Below are 16,853 nucleotides of genomic sequence, written 5' to 3'. Positions count from 1 at the left end.
CAGTTATTACTACACAATAAACTCATTTAATATCACTCATACCAGATAATTAGCAGGTGTAAAAATATGCAAGTTGGAAAATCTATGGGAGTCATTTTCAAAAAGATGTACACGATTAAAGCTGGTTTCACATATGTAAATACACTGTACTTGTGTAAGTAAGCTTTTGAAAATTGATACAATGTATGCTATTGAATTGTCAATAGGTTTTACCCACGCAAGTGAACTTTTCAAAGGTGAATTTTAAAAGCCCAGCGCCAAAACCAGGAGATACACACACAAGTCAGGCTTGTGTGCACCTGCCAGATATGCGCATACTTGCTGACACAAGCATAAATGAAAAGTTCAAAAAAGGGGCAGGGCGAGGGTGTGGTCTGGGCAGGGCATGGACGTTCCTGGATTCAAACTTGAAATTTGCGCATAAATACTTACGTGCACTGGTGCGCTGCCACATAATTTTACTTCTGTTATGATGTGTAAGTTGTTAAACAAAAAAATCTAGGCAGATCAGCGGGGATTTAAAGGTCAGGGCTAACGGGGGAGAAGGGAAGCTATTAAATTAGGGTGGTTTGGAAGTCCTATCCTTTACCTGGGTGAAACTGGGAATGACCTGGGAAAACTGGTAATTGCGTTGGTGTGGGTGTCTTTTAAAATCCCCCCACTTATGCAGTAGATGCGGCATTTGCCTGCATAGGCGCGCATCCACATAAAATTGTGTGCACGTGTGCGTGTTCAGGCTATTTTATAACGTGCGCGCATGTACGTCTGCATGTAATAAAATGGCTACGTCTCTGGGCGCTGGCTGACAAACATGCACACATGTGCACCGGTTTAAAACTTACCGTCTAACCATGTAAATGGGCTTTTGAAAATTGCTATGATAGTATGTTACATTTAAGCGCATAACTTCTTTGAAAATTACCTCCCCTGTTTCTATTAATGTCATAGATTATAAGTGATTAGCTCTTTTTTTGATAATTACATAGTTTTCAGCTGCTTCACTATTGTCTTTTTTCATTACCATCTCAATCAGTGGCTGACATTAGGACACAACTCCCTTCAGAACTGCTGGTGCACTCTGATGGAGTAAAGGAGTCACGACAGGGTCAGCAGCTGGGCCAGCCAGTCCTCTAAGGAATGTAAATTCAGCAGTGTGCACAGTTTGAAAAGTAAAGAAGTAGGAGCCTGAACTGGGAGTGAATTCAAGAACACTAATGGACTTACGATTAAGAACAAGCGATTAAGAACAAGCGATTAAGAACAAGCGATTAAGAATACAGGTTAAAGTATTTTACATTTTATACTATTAAAGTACTAGCTGATGTCCGGTGAAATTCCCTGCAAGCCCCTACTCACTGCCCTCTTACCCAGCCCACCCCAGCAATCCATCCCCCCCTCCCTAGCCTAACCCCAGCATACTCTGACCCCATCTCATCACCTCTGCCAAATATATTTGCCCCCTAGCTCAATTCCAACACTCTCAGTCCTCTCCCTCTCACCCAACTGACCCGACCTAAGCATTCATCTTCTTCTCCCCCTCATCTCTCAGGCTCCTTCTAGTCTGGCCGCCCTGTAACTTGCTATTGTAGGAGCCCGCCTCTCAACACTCTTGCAGTTCAGCAGCATCCATTGTGAAGGAGGGGTGGTAAGAGCTTGGGTGAATGTATATGCGCCACCCACTGGGCACAGGTACACGTGTATGTTCTGCGTTACAGGTGAACCTCCAAACATTATGCGTGGATATTCTGAGGTACACACAAATGCTGGTCAGAGGCTGCACGCTCCACAAGCCTCCAACAGACACTATCTAGTGAGCCTAAAAGCGTTAGATATAAATATATCTATATCTATCTCTCTATCTATATATTCAAAGAGCACTTTCTTTCTATAAAATAATGAATGCTTTCAAAATGTCTAGAGGTTTCAATATGATTTAGATAGTAATCCATAGGCAGGCTGCATATCTCTAATTTTACATTCTGTTTAACAATGTATCCCTTGCCCCTACTGATACTAAAAACACTACTTGTTAGCTACAAAGAGTCTAACCCATGGTGCTTTGCCTTTCTTTCTCTGGCACAGTATCAGCATAATAACCAATTGATCTGAAAGCAAAGAAGTGAGCTGTTGTATACCTTCTGACACAGGGTTATAGTCTTCTCCAGAGGTGGCAGAGCCATCCTTTGTGTGGATTCTTACAATAGAGACCTTTGATGTGTCTCCAAGACGAAGAACTGGAATTTTTATTACCACAATCTTCCCAGGTTCTTTTGGTTCACTCACGCTAAATTTGGTCTCTCCAAACTTAATTATGGCCTCTGTAATCACAGAATTGTAGATATTACCAAACTGTAAAAAACAAAGTATACATTTTAAGTTTAACGTTATTTACTGAGTGAGAAATGTACTTCTTACTGTCTGCTTCATCTTTAATCTTTATTAAAGTTTCATTTTGTTCACCGATGGAGGCCCCAAATGGAGAGTCACTTCTCGGGCTACCAAGGACTAGGCGCAGTTCTTCTTCTTCCTCATGGATCGTGTCATCCACAAGCACTAGGGTGCAAGGCTTCTCTGTCTCACCTGCAATCACGACAAAGAAGGTCATCTTATAGAAAGCAGCTGCAACAAAGATGTGTAACAATCTGCAGATTTTTAAGAGGGCAGGTAAAGCAATGGAATGTAAGGATGCGCTACCTACAGAAATATATAACTTTTTAATGATCTGCATGCACTTTGAATTATACATGAGTCAACATGAATACAAGACTTTATGTGGCTAAAAATACACAACAGAACAATCTGGCTTGGGATCAAAACAAGAACATACTGATTCATGTTTACATCCCAATGCACACATTTTTATATCAAGACTTTGAGCATCTATTGGTCCTTTCACTTCAAAGAGTGGTATACACTCAGATACACAGACATTGATTATTAAGAGCAAGAATCACTGCATCAGGATTAAGAAATAAAAAATAAGTTTGTTTGCCAATCAGGCATAGAATCAACTTCTAGACAAACCATATCCATAGGGAACATGTCTATGATTTATGCAATGATTGTACAAATGTTGACTTCATGCAGACTAACAGAAAGATAATCCTATTACTAAAAGATTTAATATCTGCCTGGAAGTCTTTATAGAAAGAGACATCAGATGTCTTAGTTTCCATTATTTATTTATTTATTTAAAAACTTTTCTATACCGTCGCTAAGTTATATACCATCGCAACGGTTTACAAATAGGCACATAAACTAAGGTAAGTAAATGTAGGTTATCGTACATTCCAACAGGTGCCAATAAAGTTCGGTTACAATTTCATAAATAAAATCATTATTTGAGTATTATTGGTCAAGTCCAGGTATATTATTGAGTTACTATCTCTTTGAGATATTACTTCTTAAATGTAGGATTGAGTAAATTCATTCTCATCTGCATTACCCTATACTTTCATTACATATTTATCATGATCCATAACTATTTCACTTCCCCTAGACAAGTTAATACCGATTTTATGATCATTTGCTCAGGATGTGACTAAGCCGTCTGTTCATGCTTAAGTCAAATTTACAAACGATCTCCCTAGATTGGACTCTGGTGATTCTACATCACTGTATAAAAATGTCTCAATTGTTAAAATAATAAATTTTCAGGTTCTGGAGGGAGCTAAACACAATTGTGAGATACTAAGGAGAAATCCACCTCACTTGAGGGACTTAAGCCCAGGTTTTAAAAGGGCTACACGCGTAAATTTTGGGGTTTACGAGCGTGGCCAGGCTTGCGCGTACCACGCGTATTTTACGACGGACCCAGCCATGCATGTAAACCCCGGTACGCGCAGAAGTGCCGGCTGAGGGAAAAGGGGCAGCCTGGGGGGGGGGGGGGGGGCGTGGTCTGGGCAGGGAGCTGGCTGGGACAGCGCCATTGGCCACTGTCCCAGGGAAGCGTGTGCCAAAGGAGCAGTAAGTATTAAAATAAAAAAATTAGGGATAGTTAGGCTAGGTTTAGGAGGTGGGTAGAAGAGGGAGGAAGGATATAGTTAGTTGTAGGAAAGTTCCTTCCCAGTCTGCGTCGCCACATTGCCTTGAAGTCTTCAGTAGTCTTCAGTGTTCAAAGCAAGAAGTGTAAAGTTCCTGAACTTCCAAAATCTATCTTTAAAGTTATGTGCATTTTTTATGTTGATTATTGAGCACTTATACTTAACATATCAGTTGACTGAAACGGTCTAACGTCCACCCAAAGAGCTCACTAATATAACAAGTTCAAAGACATTGGGCCACTTCCCAACAGAGCAGACCAACTAGTGAGAGTGGCTTCCAGCATCAGCCAATTTGGTGGAAAAATATCCCCAGTCCAAAAATATCAAAAATAGGTTCCAAACTTCCCAAAATAAACTGTAAATTCAATTATCCAAAGCTAAGGTTCTTCATTCTCTTTTCAAAAGTCTCTCATTCTCCTTCCTCCCTCACTTGTCTGGTCACTTGGGCAAAAAGATAGTCAATCCCAATCCTCAGGGAGATGGAGGGGGGGGCCCAACCCTTCTCTTCAGATCAGGAAGTCAAAAAAATCCAAAAATAAAACACTTCTCCTCAGTTGAGTCTCTGGATGAATCTCAAAAACAATTCTCCTTCTCTATCTCCTCTCTGCTCTGAGATCAAGGGATGATTTCCAGCTCCTAGTCCTCTCTGTTGAGATCCTGAGAGGGAACTCATGGCTTCTTCAGCCAGGCCTAACCCTCCGATTATTGAGCGCGCTCTAAAGGATCATATACCCCCCTGAAGTCTATCCTCCCAAATGTGGGGATTAGGCAAGGGGAGAATTAAAAAAAATGCAAACTCACTTCCACTGCTAAAGCTGGAAAACTCTGGGGATTATATTTAGTAATGGGGCATATCCCCCATTACACAAGTATGTATAGATCTGACACGTCACGTCCGTATGTCATACAAACAATACTTCACCACAGATGAAACTCAGTAAGTTTTCCATATTTTCAGTCGCTTAATATCGTTTTGAGTGCTACAGAAATAAGCACATCTAATAGTTTAATATTAATTGGATATGAGCTCTATAAACACAAGTTCCCAGCCAAAACTCACCTTTGGGAATGCCTCACCTCAATAAAGCTAAAAGTATGAGCCTTACGGAACCTGAGTGTACTTTTAGGAAGATTGAGTGGGGGTAATTTTCAATCAGTCAATTCATCCAGAAAAAATAGCTTTGAAAAGTCCCTCTATATATATTATTTATTCTTGACTTCTGAGCAGGTTTCTTCTTAAATTCTCTCTTGGGTTGCCTTATTAATCTTTTACATTTAATTTGCTGCCAGTGCTTATATTTTTTTTCCAGTTTACTCTTTAGGAACCCCTATGGCGCAGGAAGACTATCCCTGTGAGAGAGAAAAACTAGACCAACTCCAATCACTTACTTCTAGTGCCCCAGCAATAGAAGTAAGAACCCTTAGTGCTGGAAGGATAAGCAAAGTGAAGGTTACGCTTCTAGTGCAGCTTTCACAGAGGCTGCACTGGACGTCGCAGGAGCGGGTAAGTTTGGACCGCTCCCAGTGGGGCTTTTACAGGTTCGGGGGGGGGGGGGGGAGTTTGCAAGGTCTCCTTATCATGATGGTGGGGGAATGGGGGGTGTGAGGGCCTACTGCAATCCTTTTAAATCCAGGAAGGGGGGGGGGAGAAGAACAGAACCGGGAAAGGAGGATTTTATCTATGTACATAAGCTAATACATAACGAACATGCAGACTGGTTAAATACAGCCCTACGTGTACACATCCCTAACAGAAACCTAAGGTCAGCAAACAAAGCACTCCTAACCATTCCATCAGTCAAAACTGCAAGACTAACACAGGTACGAGAGAGAGCACTATCACTGGCAGGACCCATTCTATGGAACTCCATGCCCCTAGATTTAAGACTACAAAGAGACAGCAAAACCTTTAGAAAAGGTTTAAAAACCTGGCTCTTTAAACAAGCTTTTAAGAAAGAGAAGGGAGAATAGAAACCAGGGACAAGCAAAGCACAATCAATATAACATCCACACACATTGCTGTATTCACTTTGGGGTAGATTTTAAAAAATGGCGCGTTCGTGTACTTTTGTTGGCGCTCCAGGCGCAAACAAAAGTACGCGAGATTTTAGTAGATACGCGCGTAGCCGCGTGTATCCGCTAAAATCCTGGATCGGCGCGCACAAGGCTGCCTATTCCGTGTAGCCGGCGCGCGCCGAGCCGCGCAGCCTGCCGCCGTTCCCTCCAAGGCCGCTCCGAAATCGGAGCGGCCTCGGAGGGAATTCGCTAACGCCTTCCCCTCCCTTCCTCTACCTAACCCACCCCCCCGGCCCTGTCTAAACCCCCCCCTACCTTTGTTGGGGGATTTACGCCTCCCAGAGGGAGAAGTAAATCCCCGCGCGCCAGCGGGCCACTGACGCGCCTAGACGCAACCCGGGGGCGGTTCTGGAGGGCGCGGCCACGCCCCCGGACTGCCCCGGGCCGAAACCACACCCCCGGGCCCACCCCCGAAACGCCGCGTCCCGCCCCGAAAACGGTGCGCCGCTCGGCCCCGCCCCTGACACCCCCCCAACACGCCCCCCTCAGAAAACCCCAGGACTTACGCGAGTCCCAGGGCTCTGCGCGCGCCGGTAGGCCTATTGAACATAGGCGCACCGGCACGCAGGGCCCTGCTCGCGTAAATCCGGGCGGATTTACGCGAGCAGGGCTCTTAAAATCCGCCCCTAAGTGTGTAGTCTTTAAAGGACCAATCACAATCTTAAAGTTATTCCTGTAATAAAAACCGAGATAGAGACATGGACATGATTAATTACATTTAACATTACTGATCACTAACTATGTTACCGAACCTTATGGCACCCTTGTAAATGTTCAAATCACAGTATCATTAATTTTATGTGCCTTGATGTAAACCGTTGTGACGGTATCCTCCAAATGACGGTATAGAAAAGATTTAAAATAAATAAATAAATAAATGTAGGAGGTGATGTGGAGTGGGGGTTGTAAGGCCGCTATGGCCTCCTTACTATTTGTTGATGGGGGTGGGAAGAAATTGGGCCACATGGCCCTGTATATATTTATTTATTTTCTTGGTGCTACTTACCTGGATATCTTTTAACTATATCCAGATAAGTAGCAAGTTATCCAGCCACACAAGACTAGATAACTTAAAAACCTAAACAGCTATACTGAAACATAGCCGTTTAGGTTTTTAAGTTATCTGGCTACATGTAGCCAGATTATTTTAAGCAAGTATATTCAGAGGGACGTTTATCTTACTGAATATACAGGACAAGTTATATGGCCAAGGTTAGCCGGATAACTTGTCCACTAAATGGCCTACTGAATCTTGGCCTCCTTATGAACATGCTGGAGATGTGTAAGAGATATTCCTGATTTCTCCCTTTCTGCTAGACTCGTAGAGGACACTGCAGGAGTAGAAACCACTATGCAAGCCACTAAATAAAAATAAAATAAATACTACTGTTGGGCTACATCTGGCCACTAGTAAACAGTACGTTACGAAGAGGTATACCTGAAGAGCCTGGACGGCTGGATCAAGGTTAAGCCACGGCTGGTAAAACCCAGACCTAGCTTGGGCGGCATTTCAGCATGCAGCTGTAACACTGAAGCAAGCATGGATCGAGAACCCAGGAGAGAGGCATGGAGCAGGAGCACTGAAGCAGGATTGCAGAGCTGAATGTGACGCAGGAACAAATCTAGTCGAGCAGAGGCTCTGGAGGACATATCCCAGCAATCTGCTGCATAAGCCCCTTACACTAATCAGGGCACTCCCTGTGCTGAACCAATAGGACTTTCTGAGAGCATGTCCCACAACGTGGCATCTGAAGGGTGTACGTTTCAGGGACTTTCCATGCTTCTTCTATCATTATCTTTATTGAGGTTTATTAATCGCTTATACACAAAAACACTAAGCACGTTTACCAGTAAAAGGGTTTTATTTTTGAACAATTACTGTCGTGGTATTGTGTTTATTTCACTGGACTGTTGCAGAAGACATACAGAAGTCCTAAGAGCCTTGGAGGATTGCCTCCAACCTGCCTCCCCCCATCGGGAGAAAAACCCAGGCAGCAAAGGACAGAAAATGGCCCAAACATTCCCACGTGAGACCCTGTGCCTAGATTGCCAGCAGGTCAGGGATTACATCCTGTATATAACATATCTCTAATGAAGCTCGGGACTGTGGTCTGGTAAGAGACTCTCTGTGAATTTCCATATTTTAGATGTGTTTCATAATGAAGCAAACATGCTTATTAGCATTGCCATGTCTGCCCATCTATCCACATACATGTATCAGGCAGGTCTAATTTTTGCTATCTGGCAACCATGAGGTTTTCTAACTTGCCTGTGCCATTTCCAGATATCTGCAATTATTTTTGGCTTTGTGTCTAAAACTGTATTTATACTTTGTTTCTAAAACATGTCAATTCACATCAATACAAGTTTCAGTTCTAACTTGTGTTTCCAGCAAAAAAAAAAAAATATATATATATATATATATATATATGGTAGTTTCCAAAAAGAAAAAAGGAATCTGCACTCACCAGGAAGGAAAGTGATGATGGAGCTGTCGGTATTTGGACGTTCGTCAAAGTCCATCATCACCTGTGCGGAGGCTTGCCGAGTATAGCATCGCACCGTGGATCTGTAGCTGACATCCCCGCTTCTGTATACCAGTGCAGTAATCTGCCCATCATTTTCACTACCCGTGTACACTGGTTCCTTAAACTGTACCTTAGGCACTGGAAAGAAGAATACAGATGAAAAGAATTTACCAAGATCATAAAACAATACACTTTGTGCCCAATATTCAAAGATATCCAGTTATCTAAGTTACATGGATATTACTTACCTGTATAACTTACAAGGTATATTCAGCAGCACAGCTTTGCTGCTGAATATAACCGGATAAACTCTAGTTATCCGGATAAGTTATGTCCGGATAACTTTAGACCTGCTATTGAGCAGGTCTAACTTATTCAGTTGACTTAACTGGAGAAGGCTGAATATAGGCACTTATCTGGTCAAGGCAACGGGAAAAGTAGTGCCACCCCTCCCGATCCATCCATTCCCCACCCACTGACTAACTGGTTATCTACTTAGCTGGATAACTGACTTATCCTGTAAAGTAGGATTTCAATATTGGGCCAGTACCCCAAATAGGCCAACAACACAAAAAGAGCAGAATACTATCCTGCAATGGACAAGGCAAACAGACAGCAAAATCAGCACATGGAATCTGGTTGATATAATTTACAGGTATGGGTTTCTATAGAGTTGAGCAACTTTATCAGTGTAAGACTTCATACTCAGAGTAAATGGAGTACGGGGTTGAGGGAGTTTGTGTTTGCTTTATTCAATTAGGTATAAAGTTTCTTCACTAAGCTCAGTGCCCAGGACTTTCCACTCTGTAATCATACATTTGAAAGAGTATTATCCCCTTTGTTACGGGCCAATACAGTAAAGTCCGCGGGACATCGGGCAAACGCCCGCTCTCCCAGCATGCGCACAGGCCACACTCCTGTGCAAGCGATTCAGTATTCAAATTAGGCCTGGCGGTAAAAAGAGGTAAAAAGAGGCACTAGGGACACTAGCGCGTCCCTAGCACCTCTTTTTGGACAGGAGCGGTGGCTGTCAGCGGGTTTGACAGCCGACGCTCAATTTTGCCAGCGTCGGTTCTCAAACCCGCTGACAACCATGGGTTCGGAAACCGGACACCGGCAAAACTGAGTGTCCGGTTTTCAACCCGCGAGCCAACTTCAAATTTTTTTTCTTTTAAACTTTTTGTAACTTTCGGGACCTCCGACTTAATATCGCCATGATATTAAGTCGGAGGGTGCACAGGAAAGCAGTCTTTACTGCTTTTCTGTGCACTTTCCCGGTGCCCGGAGAAATTAGCACCTACCTTTGGGTAGGCGCTAATTTCTGAAAGTAAAATGTGCAGCTTGGCCGCACATTTTCCTTTCTGAATCGCGTGGGAATACCTAATAGGGCCATCAACATGCATTTGCATGTTGCGGGCACTATTAGGTTCGGAGGGGTTGGACGAGCGTTTTCAACCCCTTATTGAATAAGGGGTAATGCTAGCGCATCGAAAACGCGCGTCCAATCGCGGGTTAACAGTGCGCTCCAGCAGAACGCACTGTACTGTATCGGCCTGAATGTTAATTCCCTTATCTTCTAGTACCTTGTACAACAGTGCCTGCCAGGCAACTAATCTCCTAGTGCAACTTCTCAGGAGTACTAATAGTTCATGGTCATCATGGGAGGTGGAAGAACTCTGGTAGAAGATCTGGCTAAAAGGAAACTTAATTCTGATGGCAAAGTACTTCACCTAGTGCTGGAGAGTATGATAGAGGGCAAAAGGCAAAAATGAAAGCAGAGAGCAGTCTGGGTGCAATGACATAAAAAAAAAAATCAAGATCTGGAACAAAAGGAGAAACAAACAGGAAGGCTTAGCAGAGAGAGAAATGGCGCACCATAGTTGCTGGCCTTTGTACTGAAGTCAGCACTTGATGACAATGATGAAATGACCTTTACAGCCTTGGTGTGTAATATACAGAGGCTTATCAGATAGTAAAATGTCTGTGGGTGCTGGGTTGTGTTTTCATGGGAGTGCCCCTCCCCATTATAAGTGTGGAGCTGTTGGACCTAGCTCCATCAGACTTTGAGGTAAGCTCTTGGGCTTACATCTGACTCTTCCATTTGTCAAAGTTGGTGAACGAAAAGAAAGAAAGAAATGCATGCAGATTCACATGTTTGCGAGTGTGTCTCGTCTTTGTAACTAAAGCAGATGGACCAAACTCTCTTAAATTTTGTGTGGAGCTGAGTCTTTGAGAGTATAATCAAACATATCCATTTTTTCAATGTTGGAAATTGCTTTAGAGGGGCATAGGACGAATACAAGTTTGCCACTTTTCCAAAATAAATGAATGAAAGGTTGAGCCAAGGCTATCTAGAATGTCAAAATTTGTACTGGTTTATTACAGTAAATTTATGGCAACTTTTTAGTCCTACTATAGCTAAGCCAGTACAAACAGCATAAAAATATATCTAGCTAGATTTAAAGCAGTGCTGCAGATGAATCTGGATTCAAATTAAACTTAAATAATGTCTGCCATGTCACCAGATCCCAGTGATTCCTGCATCATACAAAAATGATGAACACTTACAGTCAGAGACTGAGTCATTGATAAAAATTGTGGCTTTGTTTGGCTCGCCAAGAACAGCATTCATGGGCATACGCAGGACTAACTCAAACTTCTCAATCCCTTCCAACACTGGCTGTCCAAGATCATCCAGGATAATTACACGGAAAGTCTGCATGTTGACTCCTGGAGCAAAATCCAAATTACGGCTTATGCCCACATAATCAACCCCGGCTAGAAAAGGAAAAAGAAACACTTATATTAAACACCTACCATAAGAGCAAAATATTCTATTCTATAAAGGAATACAAGGCTTCTGAAATAATTGTAGTTCCCAATTATTAATACAATGCAAAATTAATTTATATGGGGCATTAAAGCTCACCACAGACTCTGAATACCCTTTCTACTATATCTAGAGGTCTATGGACCATGAATGAGGCTCAAGTATTAGTAAACCTCAATGCACATTTAGGAAGTTTTGACTTAAGCTGAAAGCAGTCAATCAGTGAATTATGGATAGGAAGCAACAATTATGTATCCCTCTTCCCAAAACGAACTTCTCAGTCATTACCTCTACAAGGACTAGGACTTTTGCTTCTTTACAAACTTCAGTCCTAGATGAATAGGAGCAGGTACAGCATCATACTGCTGCCAATTACATTTTTCTTGCCATCATTTCTATAAGTTAAGGTGTTCCTTGAATTAACAGAGAGCTTCAAATAAGGATGTCACATTTTTAAGGCACCATGTTATTCATTTACTGATTTACTAAATCTTCCTTAGCATTAAGGTATAATGGAGACTGTGCAACAGGCAGCTCACCCTCAGCAGATATTGGTTCAGTTTTGCGTGATCGGACGGTGACGGTTGCAGCCTTAGATAGATCAGTTCCCGTTCTCCAGACTCGAACGTCAACAAAGCCAGAACTCTCGTCAACATAGTATTCAACATCTCCAAAATAGAAGGCAGGTTCTGTTAAAAGGAATGAAAAATATTTCCTTTTGTCCTTTTTACTTTATTCTTAAAGCCAATACAAAATGTCAGTCCCCAAGACATGTTTCTTTCTAGCTATTTAACAAATAAGTCGTGGATCGAGTTAATAGAATATATTGCACAAGCTGGACATATGATTTCCTTAAGACCTTACATGCTTTCATGGTAGTGACACAAGCATCTCAAAGACAATGTCTTTTCCAGATTTTACCATTTCTTTTTCAAAGTTGCTATGGGTTAAAAAAACACAATAATTCTGATTGCCATTGCATGGTTTTGGTCAGGAGCAAAATAAGATTAATTTTACTTGTTGCTGTGCACTAGACAGACAGCAGCTGAGTGTGAACAACATAATTAATGCCCAACTACACCAAAGGGAGTACAAAAGACAATGGGCCTGATATTTAGCATCACTTACTTGGTTAAGTGGTGCCGTTTGAATATCCAGGCATGGTCAGTGTCTGCCAATGCTTTCATTTGTCCCGCTGGTAATTTACATTGTACAAACTTATGAGGTCATTTACTAAAACAGCATTAGGCGATTGCCATGCAGTAAATACCTAACAGTAGAGATAAAGTGGTATTTTAAATAACACGTTATTTCCCCCCTATAATGCAAAAATGGTAATGAGCTGCTTTGCATGTAAGCAAAGCAGTTCATTACTAGCTAATTTTATACAAGCCAAATAACTCAGCTTATCTGAAAAATCGCAGGCTACCTTGTTACTCTAAAACTTAGCTAAAACTCAGGGCTTGGGCTACCAATGAAAAGGTGCGAGCTAAACCTAAATAAATAAAATAAACAAAAAATAACTTTACACTCTCTTCCCAACTTTATATGAGCTAATATGCAAGCTCGAAATAATGCTTCAGAAACTCCTTGAAAATGTACCTTTAAAAAAAAATGGTTTTATGGCTTTTGATGCCAAATATGAGTCAGGCTTTAATAAGATTATATAGAAATCTGAGTCATAAAGAACTCCAATATAAACTAGAAACATGCTGTGCATGACTCTCAATAGCAAACATAACATCAAAGTGATTAACAGTAGGGTTTGCTAATTTCTGAAATCTGTAAATTGAGGAATCTACACTACTTGACTCCCAAATTTATAATGTGTGATTTTTAGGTTTTTCCAGCTATATTGTTTCCATATTTATCTTCAAACACAAATTCTTTCTATTTTCTCCATTTGTTTTGTATAAAATAATCTGTCTCAAATTTGGATTTTCACACGTACTTGACTCTCAGGCCATGGATATTTGTATACATGGACCAGCACATCTGCTCTATAAAAATAAGAACAAGTCTTCGGATAGCCATGTTTTTCCCTTAATCCTTTTGCTTAGGTACACTCATGGGCATCCATGTCTAACAGTGTTTTCATTCTGGATAACAGTGACATAAAGATTAAAGCAATTTAAGTTATCTGTATTGAAATGTAAAAATAGAAAACTAGGACCCCTATTTGACAATATCTGGCTATTCATGTTCTACAGTAATATACTTTAAAGACACATTAGGGGCATATGTTTACATATTTTAACCAATTGGAAATAAACCTGTCCATTTCATACCACATTTATCCACATCTTACCCTTTTCATCCTTGGTTACTCCTGCGCTTTAGGTGCCAGTGTGTGAGAGCTTGTGTGTGTATGTCTGTGTATGGTCAAGTTATCTTATTAACCTTAGGAAAGCTAAACCATGCTCAAAAGCCAGTGAATTCCTTGCATTGCTCACATCACCTCAAAAAGACAAAGGTTAAGACAGATGATGAGACCAGAAAGAAATTAAATACAGAAGGTGGTGAGCCAGACACAGTCAGGAACTAACAATTGGAGCTCATAGTAATAGATTGTTAATTATATTCGGGAACAGAAAACAGATTATGATTTACTATATTTAATACTTAGTCCAGAATAAATCTTATCCTCTATTTCCCTGTGCTAATTCTTTTTATCACTCATAGCAGCACAGTGAAAAGTAGGTCGGCTAGCATGATAAATTTTCTTTTTTTTTTTCTAAATCTTGTCTATGAAAGTTTCCAGCTGCGTCATCAAAATAAAACAATAGAAATGTTTAACCAAACTTCTTAATCTGCAACATGATAATGACATTAGAAATCTTTATATTTACAATTTGCTTCCATAAATCCACCATCTTGCCCCTTATTCTGAAGTTAAAGTTACATTACATATGTTTAATTTAAAGATAAAGAGAGTAACTTCCAAACAACTCCATGTAGTGGCACTGTGGAGATGTACAATAGTATTTTATAATACAAGCGCATTATAAAATCTGTGTATGTCTACCCCGCAACATACGTGTGCATGTAGATTATGAGTATGTCAATGCATTAAGGGCTAGATTTTAAGACGCCCGATTTTATAACATGCGCGCGCATGTCATAAAATCAGGGGTCAGTGCGCGCAAGGGGATTGCACACTAGTGCACCTTGTGTGCGCCGAGCCGCGCTGCCTTCCCCCGTTCCCTCCAAGGCCACTCCGAAATCTGAGGGCCTCAGAGGGAACTTCCTTACCCCCAACCCCACCTTCCCTTCCCCTACCTCCCCCCCACCCTTTTCCCCCCTACCTTTTTCTTCTTGTTTTTTTCTGTTTTAAAACTTACTTCAGCCCTGGGGCTTAGGTAAGTTGTGCGCGCTGGCAGTTGGCCGGCGCACGATCCCTGGCACAGTGGCAAATGTCTGCTGTGCCGGGAGGATCTGCCCCTCCCCGCCCCTTTTTGCAAGCCCCGGGGCTTACATGTATCCTGGGGCTTTTGAAAATAGGCCCGGCACACGTAACCTTTTGAAAATCTGGCCCTAAATGCCCAGACTTTTCCTACTTAAAAAAAAAAATACATGTGTATATTTTACACGTGAAAACAAAGTAAGACTTGCTCACGTAAAACCCAATTTTCGTGTTTATGTCGGTGTTCAAACATGATCGCGGAACTGAAATTACTAGTTTTCCCAGTTCCTCTATCAGTTCACTCAGTCCTTTTCCAGATCATCTGAGACACCGTCCTGGTTCTTCAGCCTGAACTTCCCCCAGACCTCCCACCCAGACAATACTAAAGAACAAACAAGATTGATATCAGTTATGTAAGATAATGAGCAGGTGCTAAATTATGCTAGTAAGCTACAAAATATATACATGTAAGTCTCTTTTAAAATAGCAACTTACACGTTTAACTGTTGGCCTCACCCCAGAATGCCCCTAGATTACCCCTTCTTTACACGTGTGCATGTTTGTGCAAAACCTAAACTAAATGCTTAGGGCCTGTTTTTAAAAAGCATTTACACATCTGTAAATGCACTTTACCCATGTAAGTGGGCTTTTAAAAATTGGGAGACTTGATAGACTTCATAATGTGACAGAATCATTTATAGTTTGATGCCATTAAGCAACTATTTGTACTAAACAAACTTTTTATAGCAACTGTATCATTGTAACATCTTTCTAATATTGATTTGAGTCTTTGAAAATCATATTTATATGTTTCATTATGGGGCAGATTTTAAAAGCCCTACGCGTGTAAATACAGGAGGCATTACACGCGCCGGTCCTATTTTCAAAAGGCCCGGCAGCATGAGTATGTACCGGGGCTTTAAAAAAGGGGCGTGGCATGGGAGGTCCGGGGCGGGGCGTGGCCAGAGGCCTCTGTATGGCTGCTGGGCCGGGAGATCGTGAGCCGGCACTTGGCCGGTGCGCGCAACCTACGCCTGCTCGGAGGCAGGCGCAAATTATAAAATAAAGATTGGAGGGGTTTTAGGTAGGGCTGAGGGGCGGGTTAGGTGGGGGGGGGGGGCGGAGGGAACGGGGAAAGCCATTGGGGATTGGCGCGCGCAAGGTGCACTAGTGTGCACCCCCTTGCGTGTGCCGACCCTGGATTTTATAACATGCGCACGGCTGCGCTCGCATGTTATAAAATCGGGCGTACATTTGTGCACGCCGGGTTGCGCACACAAATGTACACCTGTGCGTACGTCTTAAAATCTGGCCCGTTGTTCTTATAAGGACAGCTTCAAATGTATTTTGTAACTGCCGTATAGGCATTTTCAATTATTCATTATTATGTATGTCTAATGTTGTTTTCCAATGGATTTGTTTTGTCTGTTTTAGATTTTTGTAATTTTTTTTTTCATGTTAGTTATTATTGTATATTTTTTGTTAATATAATTGTCATGTGTATTTGTTTAATGAATGTTATTAGTTAGATTGATTAGCATCATTTTATTTTTATAAACTATCATATGATATAGTATATTTGTTTTAATCATAAAAATACATGGTAGTTCAATATATTTTTAATGTTTGATTAGATTATTAAAAAAGCAGTTTTAACATATATAATATATAACATATATAATATACGGGATTCCTTTATTTAATATACTTTTACAAATTGCAACATTATATTGAATTATCCATAAGTTATACATGTGTAACTGCACTTTTTGCATGTAAATGGATTTTTAAAATTGTTACGATAGTAGTTACATTTATGCAGGTAACTCTTTTGAAAATTACCTCATATCTTTCATGTTTATAAAATAGCAATAAAACAAAACCAAACCGTTGCAACTTGAGGTACTGCAAAATAGCAGATGTGTCTTACAATTATTTTTAATTATTTATAATTAAAAAGACTTACCCGAGAG

The 16,853-nt window shown here is 41.2% G+C and overlaps 1 protein-coding gene across 1 annotated transcript in view; it reads right to left on the bottom strand.

Moving 5' to 3' along the window:
- Positions 1-16,853, bottom strand: part of FREM2 (FRAS1 related extracellular matrix 2) — a 322,606-nt gene that overhangs the window by 77,238 nt on the left and 228,515 nt on the right. Inside the window, exons 7-11 of the mRNA XM_029602748.1 lie at positions 12,017-12,166; positions 11,216-11,425; positions 8,588-8,785; positions 2,416-2,580; positions 2,136-2,318 (exon numbers count right to left, since the gene is read on the bottom strand). Of these exons, the coding sequence (XP_029458608.1) occupies positions 2,136-2,318; positions 2,416-2,580; positions 8,588-8,785; positions 11,216-11,425; positions 12,017-12,166 (906 nt within the window). The remainder of the gene's footprint in view (positions 1-2,135; positions 2,319-2,415; positions 2,581-8,587; positions 8,786-11,215; positions 11,426-12,016; positions 12,167-16,853) is intronic.

This window comes from Rhinatrema bivittatum, chromosome 5 (genome assembly GCF_901001135.1).
Source record: "Rhinatrema bivittatum chromosome 5, aRhiBiv1.1, whole genome shotgun sequence".
Lineage (NCBI taxonomy): Eukaryota > Metazoa > Chordata > Amphibia > Gymnophiona > Rhinatrematidae > Rhinatrema > Rhinatrema bivittatum.
The sequence above is the reverse complement of the archived record's forward strand: the minus strand, read 5'-3'. Positions and strand labels throughout refer to the sequence as shown.